We start from the raw sequence: 25,745 nt of genomic DNA on the forward strand, positions 1-25,745 counted from the left end.
ACAACTTTCACAGAGTTGAGGATGACATTTGAAATAAAACGCCTGTGCTGGCAACTTTTTATTAGAACAAAATCATTCTATAAATCCAAAAGTGAACTAGTATGGAAAAGTTTAACATAATTTTAAATGAAGAAGTATTTTAAAGTAGCAATCACACCTGACACTATAATTACATTGCCCTAGTGTATAATCCCAAAAGACCATAGAGACCTTTTGCCAAAGGTGATTTGAGTGTTAATATGAAACTCAACGTGGGCTCGTTTTAATTACATATGTGCCTGCTGAGAACATATGATAGAGTCCAAAAAGCTAATTCATTGTCAGCATGGCAGCAGGAACTAATATTAAATCTTGCACACCAAGTAAATTTTTCCAGATTACCAATTACCACACAAAAATAGGACACATTGCAAATGTGGTAATCAGCATGAAAGCAAAATGCAAAAAAAATATTGCTAAATGGAGCTCAGCTCTCAGGCAGCAGAGGGTATAGGAAATCTCCCAACAGTTCATCCATCTTCAAAGCAGCAACATTTAGTTGGTCCAACTCTAACCACAATGACACCAGGTTAGTACTGACTTTCACAGTGTTGATCCTCACTGACACTGTAATAAAGTGTAATAAAACTCCTCTTTAGCCATATATAACAGCAGTTCAAAGTAGATTTTGGTGTGGGTTTTTTTTCCTTGTTATACTTAGCCTTAAATTTTCTGCATTTCAAAGATATTACTGAATGGTTTTGTGTTCTCTTCTCACGAGTCCCTGACAGGTTTCTGGCACTGAAAAAACGTTGAGTCAGTTTATACCTCTTAACCCACACCAACATGCTAACAGGCATTTTGATTTACCTTTAATTATGGACATACTCATGCATCAGTCAGTATTTTCTAAAGAAAGTGCCTGGAGTATGAAGAGGAGAACCCAGAGTCACGATGACGAGCTAACCCTGGGGAAACAAGACATAAACACAATTCTGAAGGCAGCAGAGACCCAGCCAATACTTCTAACTGCATCTTTACCTGCCTTTTTGTTGCTTTGCTGATGCATTATTAATTAATAACTACTGAGCATTCCCAACAGAGCATTTTAAATAACAGCTGAATTTCTTTAAGGATGATTATGAATTATAAAAGTATGTCTGCATGTTCAAAGCAATAAACAAGCCCAGGTAGGGAGCCTGAACTGCTACAGAAACTGCTCTTTGAAGCTTGAAGTTTTAGGGATGCTAAATGCCTACTGTGTAGTATTACACCATTTCCAGTCTAGCTTAATCCAATTAATCTGAAGAAATGTAGGATTTTTTATGTTTTAACTCAGCATAAGCAAATGCTGTTGGAAAGGAAGATGATGGCATTTTAGAAAAGCTGCAGGGTCAGTTTGGTTCACTGCTTTATCCAAATGAAGCTACACCAATTTAGGCCAGCCAGCAATTACAGTTTTCAGTTCTCAACTCAGATAACGAAAAGAAAATTGTCAAATCACAATTATTTCTAACCATGATTTATGCAAATGCTGAAAAATGTTTCACCAGCTCTGAAATGTATTATTCAGGGATGATGCACAGTTTTCACGTTCTGCTTCAATTCTGCACCAACTTAGAAGGTATTGAAGGTGTATTTTGGGCAGGTTTGTGCTATTTCAGCTGGCTAGTTTTAGATATAGGTTGAAATCAATTTGTAATGCTTAAAGATGAAAACTCTTTTGGAGATTCTATTTATCCATAAGATAATCTTTTTCTATCTCCATCTCAAAAAAAAAAAAGCCTCTTACTATTCAAAGAAAATTCCAGCATTAGTTTTCAACAATATCACTGCCTTTAAGGTAGAGAGGGACTCACATTGCCACTCTCTCTTCACTGGATTTAGTTACTACCTGAATAACTTTTTCTTTGCCTATGGACCATGCTTAACATTTCTTTCTGGTCTTTAAACTGGTACATAGGCAGCAAAAGCTTCAGCTGTGCTTGCTGATCCTATTATCCGCCTTCTAGACAGATAATGCAGGCCCTTGCCATATAACACTTGGTAGATGAGGGAAAAAATAAGTTACCCATACTGTTTTCTGAACAATGCAATACAAAATTATTAATCTGTATCTTGACAAACTCTAGACAAAAGAACATAAGTGAGAGGATGTGAAGGGCAGAGCAAATGTGCACCACGGCTTCGCAGTACACGGGCAGAGGACATGGACTGGTTTGATGGCCATTTGTGTGGGATCAGTCTTACCCTCTGGCTCCCAGGGGCAAATCCAAATGCCATCCTGTGCTTCTGTTTCCAGCTCTTCCAAGGACACGTTTCTATTCTACTGATCTACCAGGTACCTCCTCCACCCTGAGCAGGGATCAGTCAGAGGCAGGCTCAGTCACCTGGAGTAGATGCTCAATGTGCCTTGGCAGATAGAACACTGTGGAGCCCGTCCCTTCTCTTTGCCTCCAGGAATGAGCCACACAGAGACTCCTGGAAGGCCTTGGTCTTTCACAGCAAACAGAATTTGCTCTCATTTCCCCAGACAAACTTCTACAAAGCACTTTTTCTTTCTGTCTGCTAATCTTAATTCTTCCGGTTTATGGCCCAGTCCTTCTATAGGGATTCATAGCAAATAGAAAAAATAATATCTTTCTTACTTTCACATATTAAGATGGATCATTATTCCACTTGATTTGTTGGAAGATATTTATCAGTTTGAGTTATGAGACCTTTCTGACTGTGAAGACTTAAACATCGATTTAATGCCAACTTAAAGACTCCTAAAAGTGTAGGAGATAGCATTAGATAAATAATTTAACAATAAAAGGTATATCAAGGCAGACATTATTGCAACCTTTCACCAATCAATCACCATTTTCCATGTTTATCCAATTCTCATCTCAGGGCTCTGTACATCAAATTGCCTAGACATATACTACACAACTGAAATAACTTCATCATTGAATAGAATTGCATAGCCATTAAAATTCTCTAATATCAAGATAGCTGACATTATGTAAAATATTGGCTTTGGTTCCGTAAGGTAATAAATTCTGACCTAAATCCAATCTTTCATGGATAGCTGATTCATAATGAAAAATTACTGGTTTGTCACTTTACCTTAGGAAATTTACTGTGGAAACTAATACAGCACTGAGCAGTCTTTGAAATATATGATAAGTAAAACCACAGTTCCCTTCCTAACCACCCTGAAGAAAAGGGAACAGATTTGGTTTGCCACAAAAATATCAGACATACTAAAAGCTACCAGGTCAAGAGAGAAAGAGAGAAAGTTGCTGTTGTGGTTTGCCCAGGTCTCTAAGGCAGAAGCACTCAAGGGATCCACTGCCCAACTGACACCTCTTGCAGCAGCCCCCACACATAAGTTCCTGTACCAGGTTGAAGCTGCTGAGTTGAACAGCTAAAAATGGAGGGCAAACATCACAGGAAACTTTTCCTCTGAGTTCACATTTGTGCATCATTCCGTGGGGCAAAGCTGGAGAACCGTTGGCAGCGATGTGTTGATACATCTGGACAGTACAGTAAGTCAGACTGGACCTACAGCTGCACTGATTTCTTGCCTTCATCCCCCCAGAAAACATCAGGGTTTTTCACGGACAGACCTATAGATTTTAGTGCATAGAGACATTTTTGGGTTGACTGATAAAGGTTACTGAATAAAGTTATCAAAGTAAGACATCACTTAAGAGGTGTCAGCAGAGCTAGTTTATTACATCAGTTAAACCTCTAGCCCACTTTGCTTTTAATAGTTCACAGGAAGCTTGGGTTTGTGATCACCTCCTGGCAGAAAATGCTAATTTATTTACAAAACCACATCAGCTCCATGTAGCCTCCCTCTGGCTTGGCAAATCCAGTGTGTGTTACACAGAAGTCTTTTTCACAATTAGTCTCAGTAGGTCTATTCACAATTAATCTCAATCACACCTCTCCTTAGCCATTTGCTTCTCTGACAAGGTGGGCAACTGAGCCAGGCTGGGTTCTCCTGTCCAGCTTTCCCTTCTGTAAGGGAGCATATTCCTCATATGCTTCTGAATAAACAACCAAAAAAGTGACTCCCTCTTGGGATAGATCTTTAAACCTGCTCAGAGACTCACAGCGAAATTCTTTCAGAGCACCTACACCTCAGTCCCCTGCAAAAGAGAAAGTACAAATGGGTAAAACATATATTGAAGTAAATTTCTCTTTTGAACTTCCCTTTTCCTCTCTACTATTCAGCAAATTGCCCAGAATGAATCATAGCCCACAAATAGATGGAGAACATGAAAATGTATGGTTCTGTTTAGTCATACTACTGTCAAGCTCCACACCATTATGCAGCACAGTAACACACTGCATACACAGAAGCTTTCAGTCTGAAAGTACCACAATTTCAAATGCTCCACTGCACAGCAGTATCCATTGGCTGGATGCAAACCTTCATTTGCAACCAAAACACAGGTGAGTAAGCAGTGAGACTGCTTAAGCTGCTGTTTACAGCCAGTCACGAACACAGGTGCATTCTCACCTGGGAAGTGCTTCTCTTACCACTTTTAATGAGTTATAGAAATTAATCAAGACTTCAACAAAACAATTCCATTAGTATGGGCAAGAATGTCTTCACAAAAGAGAGACAATCACCTTGCAACAGAGAATGATTCAAGCAATTATATTCTAGTTACACAGAGGGCTGCCTTGAACTTCAGGTGAGTAGTGAGGCTTCAATGAGATTTGCAGAAAAAGTCCCTTTGACTAACAGCTTTTTTTTGTGGTGCTCCCTGACAAGACCTACAACTGCTGCAGACTATTAGGAGAGGTCTAGGTTAGATATTAGGAAAAGGTTCTTCATCCAGAGGGTGGATGGGGACTAGGACAGGCTCCTCAGGGCAGTGGTTACAGTATCAAGCCTGACAGAGCCCAAGAAGCATTTGGACAACAGTCTCAGGTACATGGTGGGATTCTTGGGGTTTTCCTGTGAAGAGCCAGGAGTTGGAATCGAAGATCCTTGAGGGTCTCTTCCAACTCAGGACATTCTATGATCATACCACAAGGACAACTGGTCATTAAAGTCAGCAAACACAAGCTGGAAGAATCAGCAAGAAAGTTGGAGATGAGCTCTGTAGATGAACTTCTTCAAGCTGATCCACACAAAGATGTGATATACTCAGAGTATCATAAAGATTTTATGTTCAAACTTACAAAGCTGGCCCCCAAATCATCATCATGACAGAGTCAGAAGGGTATCCTCCTTCTGACTGGCCATGGTAGTAGGGAATAATGTAAAGTAAGGAGAACGGTGTCTAAATGAAAGCTTTTGATTCATAAGGACAAAGGCTTTTATTTCTAAACTCCTGTCTTAACTCAAAGGCAATATATTGCTGCTAAGAAGAATTTGTGAAGTTGAAGTTATTATTGAATTTTACTGCCTATGGAGAACATGGTTCCTCTAAAACACAGGCAGTGTGTATGTGCAGTAATGATGAACAGCAAACTTGAACCCACATCTGAACCAAGCCTTTACATGGTTAGTGATGAGCTTAGTATGTACCACCCATTCACGACCTAAACGCACCCTCTCTCCTCAGTCTAGACAAAGCACACCATTAGGATGTACAAGGGCCTTTCTTTAAAGTCTTTAGCACCCAGAAAAGTTGCAGCAGCACAGGAGAAGGTGATGGGGCAGGGAAATGCAGACACTGGAGTACAGTCAATTTTCTCCTGACAGCGCTGCCTGCAGAAGTCTGGGTTTCATCCTGAGAATCATATCATATTGAGAAATTCTGTTTTAAAAGGCAACAAGCAATTCAGTCCTTCAGAAGACATCCTACAAATTTCACAGTTTGAAAGTACATGGAGTTGCTATTCAAATTATTTTCAAGAAACTGTATTGTTTGAGTTAATAGATAATGATTTTCCTGCTGTATAATTCTGCTTTTTGGCCTAAATATCCCATTGTTCTTACAGTGACATCCATGGACGAAGAGACATAGATAAGCACTGAAACAAGAGATGGTTGAGATGATTCAGCTGCAGTAAGCTCTAGGAGAAAAGACTAAAAAATTCTTCAGCCTCCCTGGAGGCTGGTGAGAAAACAAGAGAAGAAAAATGATGGACTTTTGCCATGGGCCTTTCAGTAGGGCCAAGACTTTAAACAAATATTTTATAGTAAAACTGTAAAATACTTTAGAATTTATTGTGCATTCGATTAAGCCTGTTGGTGACAGCAGTAGCTACTGGGGGATGGGAGTACTCTGTTCTTCCTTACAAAGGTGCCAATCAGGAATAACTTTCTTGACACAACTAGATGATAAATCAGTGGCATACCGTGGATATTAAAATAGTGTGAGCAGGGAATCAGGGCTATTCACTTCTAACGTGCTCTCAAACTATCAAAGACGAGCGTGTATTTGGAAGACTAAATATACACTAAGCAATTTCAAAATCTCTCTCAAGGTTGCTCAGCTACAGTTTCTTGTCATTCAGTTTTTCTATAGAAGGCATGATTACCCACGGAGAAAAAAAGACTGATGTTTTAAAACTACCTTCTGCATAAGAAATGTTTGCAACAGAAACAAGTAAATTATGATTTGGAATTTAAAATGGCATTAATGTCCTGTAAGATTGGCTTCATGCCTAGATTGCTGGAATTTTAATTCAGAATAGATCTCTTAAACAGCTCTTCCTCATTTCCAAGCAAAGACATTACAAAACAGCCACCCATCTCATAAAGCTCAGTGACTCCCAAAATACAGCAAATAAATGTAGATTTTCAAAACCTGCCTGAAGCGGGGTGCATTCCCTTTAACTATGTACTTAATTCTGTAACAAACTCTGTAAAAAGTTAAGGTATTTGTTTGAAGAAGCCACACCAGAGGAAAATTCTTTGCCTCAGCTCAGGAGGACGAAACTAAACGTCAATACTTTTCCCCCCAGTTAGTAATACAGTCAGTGCCACCAGCTTCAAACTAAACTCCGACAGCCTTGACCTGCAGACAGCAAGGATTTCTGGAACATAACACTTTGCCAGTCTCAGAATAATAGTTCATCAGCTGTAGATTCCTGTGAAAATACAGTACTACTTTGCTAAGTAATGGTATTTCTAGAAGTGCAATGGTTAGAAAGGTAGAGCTGAATTTGTGCTCCTTGTGTCCGCAGTGACATTTTAGGCCTAAACCAAAAAGCAAATCTGAAAGTTGTTGTTGCTTGATTATAATTACTATGTAACATTGACATTCTAACACAATTTTGTTCTGGTGGCAAAGTCAAATTAGGAAAGAATATAACATTGAGACTGCTTGTGCAACCTCAACTCAAGCTCAGTTCAGCACTAATATGCACAACTGCCTGCCTAGCTTTGAATCAAATTAAGATAATTAGATGCTGTGTTTCTTCTTAAGGGTCTGTCTACTAAAAACACCATAATGAGTCCACTCCAGAGGTCCAACACCTATTTTATATGAAAACTATCATGTTTCCAGAGTGGCTCAACATACTACAGGGGCAGGTTGGGTTTGGTGGGTTTGTTTCGGGTTTGGTTTTTTTGGTCCTTCTCATTCCCCAATCCCCTGCCCCTCTCCAGTTCGTACAATTGCACCAACAATTTTCTTTAGCCACAGTTGTATTTGACTTTCCCCACCACATTTCAGGATCACTGGGAAGCATTAACAATCACTTAAATACTCTTCTGTCATCTCTGTACATACACAGTAATCTTTATCAAAATATTCACTGAGCTTCTGCTACCCTCATGCTCTCTTCCCAGGAGGTTTGCAGCAAGGACATACTTAGCCATTATCCTCTCCCACGCCTGCCCACGCTCCCCCTTTAATGCTCCATGAAACGATATCATTTTCCAAAACAGAGGCTTGGTGAGAACTGGGACTGCTGACCATAAATTTTCCAGCCCTTCTGCCCCCTATTCCTTGTGTCATGCACTGCTCTCGGCATTTCCTTGAGATGCCATTTCCTAGATGTTTTTCTGCAGCCTGTCAGGGACCAACTCTGCAGCCTCCAGATCCACAGGTGTTCAGACAGGCCTAACGTGGAAAACGTGACCAGACACCAGCATCGCGTGAAAAAAACAACAGGATCATCAGTCTGATCTCATTCTCCCACTTCTAAACTTGCAGATGATCTAGACAGGAGCTGTCTGTACTTAAATGAAAGGATTAATTGTCATAGACACCCAACAGTTTTCCCCTTACTGAAATTTCTTCTAATCCCAAAGCTGAAACTACGCAAGACAGCACTGACAGAGCCAGCCTGTGCTCACAACGGCCTTATTTTGGAAACAAAAATCCCTGAGCTCTGCAACACCACAAGCTCACACATCCTTAGAAACATCAGTCCCCTGGCCTCAATGTTGCAGCTGTCCCAGAGAGGCAGGGAGGTGGCAAAACCATGTCACCCTAACTTGGGATGCCACAAGGACATTTCTAGTAATTCTGGTTCCCTTACAAGGTGTGCACACACCTTCCTTCTGCAAAGAAAATGGTCCAGTTTCTGACCCACTGGCCAGATCCAGTTTCTAAGGATAATTCATTCATTTAGGCCCTCCTGCCACGGAACAACCCAGTTGTGAGCAGGGGGAAGTGTTTTGTAGCTCTAACATCAAGGCTGCCCCATCACTCCCTTCAAATAACCAGAGGGTACTGGTCACCCACAGCAAGGCAGGCAGACTGGTGACAGGGGCTTATGTGCACTTTGGGTCCTTAGCACTGACATGCACTTTCATCACTTAAATGATATACTGCATTATTACTTATATCCTAATTTTAACTATCCAAACTTACACACGTGGCCATAATAAAAATCTGAGAATCACTGGCCACAGACATTCTTCCTGAGATCTCATTTTTCGCCTTGAAGTGCCACAGTATCACTCATTTTATTAGAGTAGGCTCTGCTTCACACATGTGAGGGGAGAAACACGAGTTATTTCATAAATTCATTTTGCCTAAAATGCAAATACTGAATCTTGAAATGGCCCTTCATAATGAAAGCAGTGCTGGAAACATGGTTTCCAGAACAGTACACAATCTATGTACACGGTGTAATTACATCTCAGCATTCTGCAGAATACCAGTGTATGGCTTAAATGCTATTAATTGTAAGCAGTTTTGTTCCACAGGATGTTGTTCGCCGATAACTACTCAATTAGGGTTATTTTGCAATTAGTCTACTCACAATAAATTTATTGCAACCAGAGTCATCTGTGGTGCAGCAAATTAAACTGCTGTCTGGGCTGCATGTGCAGTGGCTCTTGCAGGCTCCTTAAACCCTGTACAGCTCACCACAGTGATTTTGTCACACTAATGGATTAACCACACAGAAAAGCAGCAGCAACCAATGTCATTTGGAATCCTGAAACCAGCAGAAAAAGACAAATCTGGGGTTCAGTGATCTGTAGATCAAACCCAGCGAGTCCAAAAATGCACTGCCAAACACTTAAAAGCTGAACAAATCAAACGTCTCTACGTCACTGTGTGCGTGCACACGCATATTGAGTGGATGAAATCCCCTATTTGCTCAGTTACAGGTCCCATTCTTTTAAAATTTTATAGTGTATGCTCTCATTTCCATGCCTTAAAGAACAGCTCTGCTCCACCCCGTAAGTATTTGGCATCTTAGTGGCTTATCCTCTCCCTCCTTGCGAATCACAGCTCTTTCTGTTGAGTGCTTTGAAGTAGTCAGATAAAAACACTATAGACATTCAGATTGCTATTACCTGTGTGTATTATTCAGTAAACAGAGCTTCAGAGCCCTTTCCTCTCAGTTTGAAAACCAAAAGGCTGTGTTTTCTAAAACGAAATGGAAAATTTTCTTCTCAGCAGCCTGTAAGAAGCTGAAAGCTCTTGCTTCGATGTGCCAGAGCAGCATTATCAATAAGCAACCAGGGAGAAGGCAGTCTGATGAATGATGTGGAATGAGGGTAGCTTGATTACCTTCCTACTTTATTATAAGCTGGGTTTACTCCACAGGGATGAAGGTAGTGGTAAACCTGTTTGATTTAAAAACTAAGAAAAGACAACAGAAGAGCCAAAGGGAAATAAATCAGGCTCACTTGAGGCTTTCTGCTTTCCTAGGGACTTTTCTTTTGCCAGAACTACATCTTAGAAAAGACCCCTCAAAAAACCCTGCTACATACCTTTAGTCTATCTAAAGCCATAGATTTGGGTCAAGAATAAACCCAGTTGGGTAATTAATGATCAGGATTAGGCCAGAGTCTCCCCTGGGGATTCGGCAGCCCAGAGGAGGTGGCCCAGAGGAGGCCTGGTTTAGACACCACTTGGCACGGTGCCTGTGATGACTCATGGATCTGGTGCCAATGACTAAGGAGGAACTGTGCTGCATGTCCATCCAGTAAACTTGCAAGGCAAGGGATTCAGAGCTACAAACTACCACCATCCACATGGAGGTGAAAACCAGAGAACGCCGGGACTGAACCCAGCCAATGGGTCAGCAGCTGGGCTACTTCCATTGCAAAAAGAAGACTGTAAGCAGAAATCACAACTTCAGTATCGTGTTGAAATGTGGAGTTGTATAACTGTAATTGCATTGCTGCCCATTGCTGTTGGGCAGCAATCTCAGCAGTCATGGTCAGGGTCACAGTGGTCACATGTGCTCCTGTCCATGGTAATATGAGATTCTGCTGGCAGCAGATCAGGTCACTTGTCAAAGAAGATTTTATCTAGGTACAGAGTGAAGCTTATTTTAGAGCCAAGAATTCACATTTAAACTTCTGCTTCTTCCCAGTACCCCTGCACAAGAGGAGGGCCATGTGTGATGACAGACAAAGAAGGGAGGCAGCTGGTCCACGTCCACCAACAACTTTGGTGAGCAGAAGTGAATCTGTCACACCACAGGAATCAGTGTCCCCAGTCTGGCCTGTACAGGACTAGGCTGACGGTGGCCCCCTCAAGGAAACAATCTGCCACATTGTCCACAGGTTGATGACCTCCATATCATGTCTCTTGAGAAGAAATGAACTCCTCAAAGGATGTCTCCCTGTACCCTCTTCTCAACCTGCACAGGACTGGATTTGCCCTTTCCTCATCTAACCTCGTGCTGTATCTACATTCCCCCTTTTATATTTGCTGACTGCATTGTCCCCAAAACACACTCCTAAAAACTCCAAACATTCCCTTCCAAGCAAAGGGAGACTTTCAAGCTGCCTGTTGTCCTGATCTCAGCCAAGACTTTGGATAAGGCTGCAGTTAAAGCCTTTGACACCAATCTCCTATTCCATAGCATTTGTGCCCTGTTTTTAGGACCAGCTTGCTGGGAAATGCCATCTCATGTGCTCTGCAAGTCAAATAACTGGTAAAGTTACCCTTCCCTGTTTTGCTGCTTCAGAAGCCCCCAGAGAAATAACACCTGCATGTCGAACAAGTAGTGAATATCATGCTCTTGGCTTACAACAATCCTTTCTTTTATACACTGAAGATAGCTATAATCAACTTCCTTTGCCTGTTGCCTTTGGAAACAATAAAATATTTAAAAAAGAAACAGCTTGTACGATCCTGTTCCCGTTGATAACCACCCAAGTGAACATATCACTTAACAATTATGACAATCCAGTTGGATGGAGTCATGCCCATGACTGATAGCTACACTTAGCAACATTGTGGTTTTGATCAGCTGAGACAAGATCCAAGGGGATTAAACAATGAATGACATCTCAATGGAAACCACAGCACTGGGAACATGTTTATATGTTGGGATAATGGATGAATGTGCTGCTCCAAATGCATAAATATTTATACTTCACAGCTCTGCTGAAAACAGACAGGAAACCTTTCTTCAAACAAAACTGAAGGGAACAACACTCACATGTTGAATACAGACTCAGGCCCACAGTGTCTGACTTTTGCTGACAAACAGCATGTAGCCTTTTTAATGTATAAAGTAGCAAGACCCCCTACCTACACCTCCCCCTACCAGCAATCCTAACAGTGGGGTGTCTTATATCCCCAAAAGCTGATGGCCAGTGCTTCAGAAACATCTCCTAACCAAGTTCAACTCCTTTCAAGGACCCCCAGTGTTGATGAAGTCACTTTTGATGAGGGATGGAGCCACCCTGTGAGTGAACGACAGCAGTATTTATGTTCTATAGTGGGAGGAGAGAGATGGGACCACAACACTTTTACTACAACGTTTTACTATGTCTTATTACAACTGAAGCATTTATACCAATGTCCTATGTACATACATGCTGAAAGGTTTCAAGTGTAAAATGTAACACTGTACTTGGTTCTAAGACCACACTATTATCCCAGCTGTAGGGCATAAGAGATAAAAATCTGTATTTAAAAAAGAAGCAATAAATATTTCTTGAGAAACCTGTTTTTAAGAATGGCAGTTTTTTAAAACTTCTGGAAAGTCACCCTGTATCCCTGGGAGACAAGATTACCAGGCAGGGGATGGAATCATAGGTGTGTGCAAAATTGCACAGTTGCAGTGTGTGCGCCCACACTGATGACAATACATCTTCCAGCTCTCTCCAGGATATCACTTGCATATTTGTATATGTGATGCATTTATTCTACACAAGGTATACAGCATTGATTACATTACTAAGACACGTCCTTGATCCCAAAAAGTGTAGGACAGTGTCTGCAAGGTGCTGACCTCCATCAACAGACCAGAGCTGACTGTCCTGTCATTAGGGAGGAAGAGGGAAGGATGGCAAGGACATGTTTTTCACCATGAATTCCATCTTTGGCACCTCAGTGGGACCTCAGGGACACCCAGGGGTACTCGCTGATGCTCAGCCTGTCACTGATGTCTGGTTTTGCTAAATTCTTAATTCTCTGCTGTCCTTTTTATCTCCCCTTCAACTTGAGCTGCCTTTGTTGTTTCTCTTCTCATCTTCCCACTGAACACCAAGTCCTCTGCCTGCTCCATGAATTCTTGGTCTCCAATGTCTGCCCATCCAGCTTAAAAACTTGGAAGTATTACCATGATAAGAGAGGGAGAAAAACACCAAAAGAGACATGGTAAAAAACAAAACAGAACAGCCATAGATGCACTGGGGTGGGGAATGGGGTGGCCACACCATTCATCCTGGTAACATGCACCATCTAAATTAAAAACCTAAGAATCTTATTACACGGAGATGTGCTTGTTTGGAAACATTCTCTGGGGCACCTCTTCTTTTCCACTGTCTGTACAGGGAATTTAATCTCCTAATTTAGGCAATAGCAACATGGATCATCCTCTCCACCACACTGAAACCACCCTATAGCACCCACTGCTTTGTGATGGTGCAATAAACAGGTACCGTGGGGGTTAGAGGAAGTAACTAAATATTCCTAATGAAAGAAACTAAACATCCCCTAGTCCCAATGGCTTTTCACCACATTTACTCCATAATCTCAAACCTATTCTCTAGTTTGTAAAAGTCCCTCTGCACTTTCAGCTCAGCCAAAGGCATCAGCACATCCTTCTGTGCATGGGCTGAAGTGCCACTTACAGGGTGGGGACTCTGGACTGTTGTATAAACAAATGCTGCTGTGGATAATGTTGCTCCTTGATCAATACCCACTTTGATCAACTGATCAATGCTTTTCTCTTTTTTAAAAGGCACTTTGCTCTGTGGGGAGCTTATAGCTTGACGAATGGTGACACATGAAGCAGTCTCTGAAAAGCAGGAAAAGGTCAGCTCAGAAATGCAAACTGACAGCAAGCTGAGAGGTAACTTGTGATCTGATGGCATGGAGAAACCAAAGGCAACAAATCAAAGCTTGGCTTAGGCCAGCAGAGGTAACTGACTCTCCACAGCAGTGATTTTGAAAATAACTTTTGCTGATTCGAGAACATTAAAAATAGAAGTCAGCCACAAAATTGGATTTTCCCCACGCTTTTGGAAATTTTTTTACTATACTTCTGATAATTACTGGGGTTATCAAAATGCTTAGGACTCCACTGTGCCAGAAAAATAGCCATATGGCCATAACATCAATGCCACTCATTTATTGGTTAGCATAAAGCACCAAAATTCACAATGGTTGTTCCCTGATCACTAAAAAGCACACAAGTCCTGCACAGAATAACCAGACTTTGGCTAAACTTCTCTGTCTCTAGACTAAGAACTAAAAGAAACAGGAGCAGCAGCTGAATACCTAGATCACACTGTGCAATAAAAATGTGGAGGAAGTGAAAAAATATTCAGTAGGAATCTACCAAGGTTCTTGTGACACCCATATAATTCCCTGTTTAAAACACCGTCAAACCCTCCCTCATTTTCACGGGCTAAGTCCATTACACACTCCTGCCATAAAGCCATTTTTCTCATCAGAAGGCCATTTCAAACATAGAGTCCTTTCCCCCGAGACATTGTGTTATTTCTCCTTCGCCATCTCCCAACTTACCCTCCAGGGCACAGAAACGCGTCACCTTCTCCGGCATCAGCTTCCCGACCTTGTGCTGACAATACACGTCCGCGATCTCCTGGCGACACTGCTTAGACTTAGAGCGGGACATGGCTGAGATTGCCTCTTTGCCCGTGACCTCACACTTGGGTGGTTGGTCGTATTTCAGTTCAGGGGAGCTGTTTTCAATTTTTTTTAAAAGATGCTCTTGGGGAGACCTGTCAATCTCCTTCAGATTGTTGTTGTTGCTGCTGCTGCTGTTTTTTCCGGGGTGATCACTGAATTGCACCACCTCGTTGGAGTTCTTCCCCAGCAGCAAGTTCTCCTTCATCTTTTCCTCTTCCAGTTTCTTTCTCAAGTGCTCCTTTTGCTTGCTAAGGGGTTTTTTCACCAGCTCAGACTGGTGTTTTTGCCTCTGAGTCCTGGGAGCAAAGTTACTGTTATCAATAGTTTCAAAGTCCTTGGGGACTGAATTTTCATTATTGCTGTCTGTTCGCATTTTCTCTTTCGGTCGGTGGGAAAAATAGCCATCCTATAAATGGGGAGAAAAATTATACTCATCTTACTAAAATAGTCATATCCCATGCATTACAAGCATTTCTTACATGACAACATAAATCAATTACAATCCAACATACTGCAAAAAGTCCCCACGTTAGGGTTCATAGCAGAAAGACAGAGCTAAGAGGCTTCTGAGCTGCCCAAGTCACCCACAGGGGCACTCCCTTCCTCCCTGGACCAGAGTCCAACCCCCATCTCAGATGGAGCAGGGGTGTTTTACTCAGGTTTGTGAGCAGTGATTAACCAGACACTTCGCCCTGACACCATTAAATATCTATAACAAAACCCACACAGGTTTCAGGGGAGCAAGAGCAGGTCCTTCAGTGCTTTCCTTCCCTCCTTGTGGTAACGACTGCAGTTTAATACCCCAGGAACTGCCTCTGCAGAAAGCACCACCTGACCACAGGACTAGAGCCTGAGCTTTCTTCCACTGAAGTAACTTTGCTACAAACCAAACCCCTCCCAATTTTATTTTTTTCCCCCAGTTTCTACATACTAGAACTTCAGAGAAGTGTTCCCATCGGGTGGGTGCACTGCAGGCTTCCTGCAGGTGGGAATTTGTGGGAGCAACAAGCCCTGTGTGAGCAGCTGCAGACACCTGGGCTCCCCGGGAGGGTCAGAGCCAGGCTCAGGTGTTGGCTCTTAACCACCATGTTCCTCTTCTCCACACTGGGTACTCTCTGATAAATACACAGCCCATAATGTTGCAACATTTAAAATATATCACATAAAGGAAAAGGAACAGACCGTGGAAAATATCTGTCTGCAGCAGAATTTGCTTCAAAATTGCACCCCTGTGATAGGTGGAGACCTATTACCACGGGAACTTGACCCTGCTCATCAACAGCACAGGTGTTGATGTTTACAACAGCAATGAAAAGGGAGGATTCTCACAGAGTGTGAGAGACAGCAGAGAACAGGGCAATCTGCTCTAGAAAAGATGTGACAGGTTAGAACACAACCAAGGGGCACTTAGGTGTGTATATGACTATTAAATGGGACAGCCAGGGGTGGGTGATGCTGATTTCCAACCATGGAAATCAGTTCTCAGACTAGTGGGGGACACAATTTTTAGACCCATAGACCAGGAAACATCTCCATTTCTAAAAGTGATCAGTAACAGATGAAATGAATGATGAATTGTTATTAAAACATCTGAAGACAGGAGTATAAATATTAATAGACTTTTTGAGTCTGTCCTGTTTCCTTTCCACTTGTGGAAGACCTAACCAAAAATTAGAGGCTGGGAAATGACAGCATCACTAATGATGACTGATGGGATCATCTTTTAGCACCTGTGAATCACATTTTGTATTCAAAACATTTTATCAGCATTAGCTAATTCCTTCTCACACCTCTTCTGGGAGGAACTAAACAGTCAGGGTTTGCAGAGAAAGGAGAGGGAGATAATGGCTTATCCAAGGCCATGCAGGAAGTCAGTATCAGTTTGACCTCTGCAGCTCAGCAATGAGAAATGTTTGAATAGTTTACTCATTAGAAGATGTTGTTTTGTAAGTGGATGAAGTGATTCTCTCTCCATGAATATGTTCAGTTTGCAATTAGCTTTAGCAGTCCAACACAGAATACGGAGGAATTAAAAACAACAACAACAACAAACAACCACACAAAAAAACCCCCACACCACACAAAACCCCCGGCAACAACTCACAAACCAAAGTGCAAACATTTTTCAAATAAACAATATATTTCCAGTTTAGGGAGAAAGATTTTCTTTTTTTTTTTTTAAATTCAAATTTTAAGGGCACACATGAATTAAATTCTTTTTTCTGTCTTAATTTTTTTTAAGGAGAGGAAAAGAACAGCATTTAATACAGAATCACAGATTCGTTTAAGTAGAAAAAGACTTTTAGGATCGTGGACTCCAACCATTCCCCCAGCACTGCCAAGTCCACCGCTAAACCATGTCCCCAAGTGCCACACCTAGAAGTCTTTTAAATCCCTCCAGGGACTGTGACTCCACCACTGCCCTGGGCAGCCTATGCCAGGGCTTGACAACCCTTTTCTATGATTAACATTTTCCTAACATCCAACCCAAATCTTCCCTGGCACAACTTGAGGTGATTTCCTCTTGTCCAGTCACTTGTTACCTGGGAGACAAGACCAATCCCCACCTGGCTACACCCCCCCAAAATCCTGATCTGTCCAGCAAATGCATGTTTATAAAGGGGTGAAGAAGGGAGAGGAGATGTTCACTGTTGTTTTTTTTGTGGTAATTATTACCACAAATGAGACGTTGGCCTGAACCAGAATAACAGGCACACACCCCCCCATGTTCCCAGGAGCACACAGCCCTGCCCACACTCTGCCCTCCTGCCCCATCTGAACCTCTGGAGTTTGACAAAGTGCCAAAAGATGAGGTGAGGGCGCGTTTTTGTTTCAAACAGCACCTGACATAATATCTGTGTGGTGTTTCCATTGGGATCCCTGCTCTCCATGTTACCAACCCTGTGCCCAGGAGTGCTGGACAAGCTGTGCAGCTTCCCTGGGACTGCCAGAGGCTGCAGCTCCGGGCTCTGAAGCAGTGATCCCACCTGGCTGGTGCACTACGCTGGCACAGAGCAGCAGAAAGCTGTGAGGAAACCTCAGGAGAAAAAAGCAAAGCAAACAGCAGATTTACTGGTGTGCAGTTCACCTCTTTAAACTGTTTTCCTTCTTCAAGTGCTTTGCCCCCTCTGGGAAATGCTTTTCCAAGTCTACATGCTGGAATCTGAAATAACAAATGAATTCTAAATGCTTCAAAGGCAGACACAAAACGAAGCTCGGCTGTAACTCTTCCCTGCCTGCAGGGACAGAGAACACGACAAAACCTCCCCACAGGAGGACACCCAGTGTCTGCAGGGACATCTCTTTGGGAGGAGCAGGGACTAAAAATAAAGCAGGGTCTGTACAACAAGAGCTATAGATATACATTGAAAAATAAGGACATGTAACAAATACCCCAGCTGGACAGTGACATCCAGCCACACCTGTTGGTGCAAGTGTAAAATGCCACAAAACCAAAAACCTCCACCCACCTCTAATTTGGTTTTCTCTCTCGATAGCTGTCACCAAGGCCAAGCATGATTTTTACAGTATAATCATTTCAAGATAGGCTCCAGACATGACAGCAGAACGCACACATTTGCAGCGCAGAGGAAGTGAAACTCAGCACTCTGAGCTTAGAACACCAGCAGCTGCTGACAATAAGTTGTGTTCATTTGTGAAGTTCAGAGGTACAAACAAAAGCAGCACATCTGGTTTTCAGCTGCCTGCAGGAAGATGGGTTTTACTTGCTCTGCAGTATTTTATTTTTACAGTGCTGGATTAATTGCAGACTTTGTCATGGATGTCCGAGACATTCAAGACAGGACAAAGTCATCTTGCAGAAAGATGATCTGGAAACCAGGCAATCCCAGTTCTGACAGTACCATAGCACATATGCCAGTGGGTTCACCATCTGAATCATCATTTTTCTCAACTTTTATCTATTTGTTAGTAGCACCTCCTTATCTCTGTGCTTGCAAATCACCGAAAAAATGGAAGGCTATCCCAGGACCAAATGAGAAGCAGAGACCCTATTAATATAGCCTGCATGTGTCTACAGTCAAAGATGAAAGCATTATTTTCAAACCAACATCAAACACTGCTATTTTTTGTTTTGTATCGATCTCATCCAAAGAACACACAAAAAAGTTATAAGGGAAAGCACCATTTTGATCTTTGCAATGGACCAAATCTCTCTAGAACAGACACAGATCAGAGGAGGATCTATCCAAAGTTAACTCATTTGAGAGGCTACCCTACTACATTACTCAGTACTATAAGGTGTCAAACACAACACGTGCCACCCAAGAGCACATATTTCAACCGTGCCTCTCCTACAGTCCTACCCTCTGTCAGTTTAAAGCCCTTTCCTCTTGTCCTGTCACTCCATGCCTTTGTAGAAGTCCCCCTCCAGCTCCTTGTAGCCACTTTAGGTACTGGAAGGTGCTAAAAAGAAATCTCTGGAGAGTTTCCTTCACTTTGCAGCACCATATTTCAAAGATGAAGTGTGACGTTGTGGATGTGTATCATCAAACACAGGCCTAAGAGAAGGATTTCCACAAACAGAAATTTTCTGTCCTAACTTTATCAGAAGACACACAGAGAGGTTAACTGCTGAGTACTCGATGGCAAGAGCCCTGTCAGGGAGAGTTTTAATGACCGTGGGGCCTCTTCTGTGCCTGCAATTCAGCAATAACAAGCAAATTCTCTGAAACTGGGAAAGAACAGTCTGTACCCAGGAGTGTGCATGAGATCACTGCCAATTACATACTGATTGCCATTGATGCTAAAAATAATATTATAACATTAATGCAAAAATAACATTTTAAGCTCAGAGCCATTATATGTAAGGACAGAGTTTGAATTCTGCTCCAAATTCTGCTGCTTGTTGAACACGCAGATCTTAATTCTCCAAACTCCAACTTTAATGTGTTTTATTAAAGTTTGTCAGACACAGTGTGTGCTCTTTGGTATATTAGCCACTATATCTACACTGATTGAGGGTCTGGGGCTCAGGTACTGTGAGTTTGTCTGAATTCGAAGTCCCATCTATCTCAGGAAGGAAAGCCTGTGTTTCTGCAGAGACTTTGCAATCTAATAAGAAAACCATGGAATAAATTGCTGCTGTAACCTACTGCAGACCCAACAACAGTAGCTGCTACTCACTCCACCTAGCACAAATACAGAGAATTTGGAAGAACTTTACAGCTGTCTGTAATGACAAAGGGATTGTAATGACATATCGTCAACACTTTCAGAGGCTTTTGCAAGTACAACCCACACCAGCTCAGCCAGGTGAAGTTACATACCTGCAGACTGCCTCTCTCCATACATTTCTCACTTGCATCTGTCAGCTACATTTGCATCTGAGTTAAGCACACCCAAGCATAAACACGAATTTGGGATTGCCCAGTTTAGATAATCTAGGTCACAAATTCTCGTGTTCTGTATCCTGTGTGCTAAAGGCAGGAGGTTAAAGGCTATGACAGCAATACTGGCCAAGAGAAAACTCTAACATGCCAGCACATTCTCTGGGGGGTATCCTGCTGTAAGACCTGCAGACACTACAGAGCCATCAGGTACCAACTCGCACAGTTCCCCACTGCCCCTGGAAGGAGTGCCTCTGCCAACAGCCAGGATTAGGCAATGACTGCTCATTTTTGCAATGTGCAAAAAGCCAACACTAGACCAATTTCAAACCTGCTTTCAGAGAGATAACTTAACGTGCATTTAAATCAGCAGAGACTAAACGTAGCAGACTGCTGTGCACCAGCTCTGGAGACAGCAAAGGGACGCTGAGGGATCCAGCTTGGGACACCAAAGCCAAGGGGAAGAGCCCACACCGTGCAGGTGGGCACTGCTCCAGCATCACCTGCTACACACCTGCAGAAGCACAGTGCTGTTAGAAGGCTCCTTTTGTAGAGGCTTTGTATGGAAAGTTAAAGAAAACCTTAATCAGTTCACAAAGGCACACAATAAGAGCTTGCATTTATCTGTGAGAGATGTTCATTGCACTGTACAGAGCATTTCCTCCTGACAAAAAGAAAATGCTCCATTCTCAGGAAAAGTTATTCATTGTACGATTTCTGTATCAACCAAGTCCTATAAATACCACCCAGATGGATGGACCATGTGCAATCAAGCCCTGAATGGTAAATGTTCACGGTTTCAGTTTATCTGACAACTGATTTTCTCTCCAGCATGGAAGGATTTGCTGTCTTTTTGTACTGAGAACATATTCTCATATTCTTCCCTTGGCAAAGCATGGTACCTCTTAAAGACACAGCAAAACAAACCAAAAATATGCATATACACACATTGAGCAAGAACAAAACACACAGACCTTCCTCTAAATACAAAGTACTGGAGATGCAGGCCTTCAGGGCCAGGTATAAATCTAACACCTGTACTATAAAAATGGACATATATTTCCTCCTGTCACATAATAGAGCACATCACATGTGAAAATACGCAGTGACTGGGCAGTCATGAAGGATCACACACGACTGAGGCCCCCAGAGCTGGTGCAGGCAGTTGTGTCCTTGCTGGGGTGAGCTGTGTGGCTGCAGGACCCAAACCAGCTCACAGCTCCAGGAGGTGGGGAACAGCTTCAAAATCTGCATCGTATGTCAAAGCCTCAAAGAGACCCGGTCAGCTTTTATGGGACCATCTATCTCACCTGTCCTGTGACCAAGAAGAATTTAAACAGCACTATGAGAAAATAATTAAAAAAACTTTCTGTTCAATATTAATCACAGCTCTGTGACATATTATTTTGCACTGTCTGATAATTATTCAGTAACAACACCTTCCAATTGTCAGAAGATGGCATCTCTACAAGCCAGGACTACTGCTGGATTAAATCTGTTTTTCCTGCTCTTGCCTTTGTGCATTTGAGGACTGTTTCTTAGTTAGAATCAAAACCTTTTGCCTTCAGAACTACAAACTTTACGCTATGGTCTTGAGAACAAGAGCAGAAATTATAAATATTCCTTATGCTTCAGTGGGCTCCAAATCTGATTTCATCCCATTTTTTTTGAAACAGCTGGGCATCCATCTCCCTTGGCACATGGCTGAAGAAACTTTTCAGACTACCCATTCCACAGGCAGCTACAGGCTGCCAAAATAAAGAGCATGGCAAATTCAGCTCCATGGCTGGTTCCCAAATCCATCTTAGGAAGCAGCTTCACTCAAATCTCCTTTTCTGCAAGAGTCCAAGAAAAAACATATTTCTCCATCACCATAAAGTAAAACCACAGGGCATTTTCCTGGAAATGTCTAAATGCTCACTGTTCTGCTAAATGCATACAGAAGGATGGTCACCATCAGAATGATAATAATTAAAGGAAAATCACAGCAGAAAATTAAAGAAAAATCACAGCAGAGAATTGCTGAGGAAGGCGGGAGAATGGGTTAGATCCTGCCTCCCTTCCCACTGGCAGACCAAGTGAGCCCATTGCCCAGGATGATCAAGAGTGTGGGGCTGACACACTGCTGGCTACAGGAGCTTTGGGCACCTCCCCTGGGTGCTGCAGCCCACCACGGTCCAGAGGCTGAGCACCACAGCAGGGATCATCTCCTGTGCTCAACAGCACAGATTTCAACATCCTTCAGACCCTCATTTCAACAGCTCAGAAGGCCACCGGGTGAAGGGAGATGTTGTCCCACGTAGGGCAGGACCCTGCCAATACAAAATGAACTCTGGATGCAGAGCTCACCCCATTGTCCCCTGTCCTACCACATTCACATCTGTCAAACTACAGAACAACCACTGCTCTGCCTGAAGTCCTTGTGCAGCCACAGGGATGCAGGGCAGACCCCCTGCCACAACACCAAAACAAACAAGAAATTAGGACCTTTAATCGAAGATGTGGCTGATGTGCCACAAGACCCTTGGAAAATGAGTACTTTTGGCAGGTTTGAACAAAAGCAGGGCCAAGGAGAGCAGATGGAGGAAAGGCAGCAGATGTTAGTTATATTTTTTCCATATGTTTTTCCGCTTTGCTGTAATAAGTACATTGTACTTGAATTTTCAGTGGTTGAAGACTTGTGAGAAATATTTTGTGAGAAATTTGTTACTTTATGCCTTTCCGTAAAAAACGAGATGCAAAAGGTGAAAACAAGTTTATTGACTTGCAAGCTGGTAAAGATGAAAGATGTAATTAGTTCAAACACAGTGCTTTCTGCTATGTAAAAGGATTATGAGAAAAAGCAATTGTTTGGGTTAAAAGGGGGATTCTGATACTTGAAAAAGCATGAGTCCTTCAGGTTCAGTGCTAACAGACACTTACAGGCACAGCTATCCCAAAACTACTGCAACACTTGTGTTTCAATCCAGAGTAACAGATGGACCAGCACAAAGTGCACAAGGGACCCTGTGCTGGAACATCTGCATTGGTAAGTGATTGTTTGGAGGATTATTTTTCCCTTCCTTTTCTAAAATGTTGCCATCCATTTTTATTTTTTTCCTAAAATCAGTTTCAGCAGGGTGTTCCAAAACACTCGAAACAACATCATAAAAACATCATTAATAGAAGCTGCTTTTATCCCTTTTTGCATACATACACTAAGGGAGAATATTCTGGTTTGAAATCAAATGAAAACAGCTTTAAAAGTTTGGCTGCTTTTCTCAAAAGAGTTTTTCTTTTTTTTTTTTTTGCTAACATGTGACTTACTTTCAGAGTGATTTAGATTAGGGAGTAAAATAATATCTCTCAAGAGACCAAATAGATTTTCACATTTGTTCCATCTCAGCACAGCAGCTGTATGAAAAACCATACAGTATCAACAGTAATGTAAAATGTTCATCTGGTTATTAAAAAGTTGGGAATACTGCTAGAGGGAGCTGTGAAAGCACATATCCATAGTGCTTCAAAAATTGACCACTTTGTTTTCTGCTAATTTAAACTTCTCAGGAAAGTTTGTACATAGACACCACAGACTAGTCAAATCTATCCAATCTGTAACAGAACTTGATTTATAAACACTAACTGCCCCCACTTTACACATATTGTTCCCTTTCAAATCACTCAATCTCATTAAGACTCCAGACTCATGCACAAGCCCTTCTCTTGGCAAAGGTCCCTTCCAGTCCAATTCACCAGGAACAGCAACACTCACTCAGGGCAGGATTTTTTGCCTGTATACACAAACACACACACACATTTTAATGTTTCCACCTCTGCTTTGCATCATGTTTAGCTCTGCCTGGGTGCAGGCAAAGGAACCCATCCTTCATGACACAACACGTTGCTCCATTCCCAGGGGAACAAGCCCTCAAAAGATTGTTCATTTGAGCAACTATCCTGCAACATTTTACCAGCGTTATTAAGCCTCCTGGATTCATTTCAGCTTAACCACATCTTTAAACAGAATTCACCACAAAACTAGGAAAGAGATGAAGGACTGGCCTGACAGTGCAAAACGCAGCTTCTGAGGAAGCTCGGGAAAACCCTGGAGGTTTATTTTCTTACAGCTTCTTCCCAAGAGAAGGTGAATCTTAGAGTCCCTGCAATGAACAGTTCAGACATGAAGGATCTTACAAACAAGTCAGCCCTTTCTCAAGGGAAAGATATTTAAGTGACTTTTTATATTAATGTCTATTACTTTGTGGTCTTTGCACAGGACCCTTGGACACTTGAAAAGCAGATACTAATGCCTCACAACTTCTTAGCAGGCATAGGGCTGGTTGTGCTGTTCTCTCCTGTGTCTTCCAGAGAAGAGTTCACCCAGGGGATGGCATGACTGGCATAGTGCCTGTGTCTACAAAGGGCTGGGCCTTGGGCTTGCACACAGACACCTTCTGGGGCGTGGGACAGCAGTTCAGCAGGTAAGGTCAAGACTGGTGTATCTACACAGCTGTTTTTCCTGATGACTATTTTAATACTGAAAGGAAAATGTGAGATGTTCTGTGTTTTTATTTATCACCAAAGAGTACTGCTTCATTATGTGACAAAGGAGCCCCAAAGAGGTAGTATGTAAATAAATAACACAAAATAAGAAAGGAACAAAGCTCAGTCATTTGAATGTTTAGAATATGGACACAATAACCACACTGAATACCCGTTATGAGCCAACCTGTTAATTTCTTTTTTTTAACTTTCCCCTTTTCAGTGACCCACCCCATAAAAAAGTAATGCACCTAATCTGAATTCCTCTGCTTTCATCTCCATTTCTTTCATGCAAAATTCAGCCAATATAGATTTTATATCTTTCAGAGCAGTAGTAAACACTTGAAATTGCTTCCTGGTGACTTGTTATTAACTAGATTCCAACTAAATTCATCAGGAGGCCTATTCCAACTCCAATCTAAACAATCTTGAGCAGCCCAGGGTGAATTGCTAAGACACACAATAGGATCTCTGGCAGCTATAGAAATTAAACATAATTAAAATATGGATGGTAGAAACCAAAGACACCCTCACATACAAACGAAAACATCCTTGTAAAATACGGTCAGTTTAGCACAAACGTATTCAGCCTTAATTAGGTAGAAAATCTATTTAGATGAATACAATGCAAAGAATAATAATGAACTTCGGGATTACATTTTGTTACTCGGAGGGAAAAAACAACACAAATAAATGGGAAGTAATTGGACCTTATTTAATAGTCTCAGACTATCAGCTTGAGCAACTATAATCATTAAAGACCCTGCAGTGATCTTCTACTGATAAATGTTGTTAAATCAGAATTACAATACAACAAGCATGAAGAGCAAAGCCTATTAATATGAGCAGCACTAAAAGAAATAGATTCGTTCACATCTGTTTTCACCAGCATCACAAGGAGTCTTTGAACCAAGCACACAGAAATGAAAGACCTCCATGTTTCCTCTTGTTTTGGGTCAGACTGAAATACAAACACTTCCACACCCGTGCTTACTGCAGGGGGACTGCAGATGAGCAACAGTTACCCAGTGCTGGGTAAGTGGAAACACAAAGTTTGGTATCATGGGACCCCAATGTATTATCCTGTATCTGTAATTCAAAACAAGTCAAACAGACCTTTTTGTGCATGTGCAGAGCACTGCTACCAGACCCTATGGACTGGGAAGCCACATTACTTCTAATCCATTCTTCTCCCTGCCTGTTCCCCTCGACATCAACAGAGAGAGATGGCAGGATGGAAAGCCTGTCTCTTTTATGCTTCTTTCTCCAAGGCCTGCCTCTGCCTCAAGGTCACTGTCCTTATGAGTTGCCCTTTATCTGTAAGGACAGATATATATCTATAGCTCTTCCTGAAGCAATTCCAAGGAGAGACAAACACACCCTGTGTCCCTTTAGTGATGGGAGCAGAGAA

At 42.0% G+C, this 25,745-nt stretch overlaps 1 protein-coding gene across 2 annotated transcripts in view; it reads right to left on the reverse strand.

Moving 5' to 3' along the window:
• Positions 1-25,745, reverse strand: part of XYLT1 (xylosyltransferase 1) — a 175,106-nt gene that overhangs the window by 70,449 nt on the left and 78,912 nt on the right. For both annotated transcript variants that reach the window (XM_027684261.1, XM_027684262.1), the window contains exon 2: positions 14,340-14,871. In XM_027684261.1, the coding sequence (XP_027540062.1) occupies positions 14,340-14,871 (532 nt within the window). The remainder of the gene's footprint in view (positions 1-14,339; positions 14,872-25,745) is intronic.

This window comes from Neopelma chrysocephalum, unplaced genomic scaffold, assembly GCF_003984885.1.
Source record: "Neopelma chrysocephalum unplaced genomic scaffold, ASM398488v2 Primary Assembly neopelma1_65c, whole genome shotgun sequence".
NCBI lineage: Eukaryota > Metazoa > Chordata > Aves > Passeriformes > Pipridae > Neopelma > Neopelma chrysocephalum.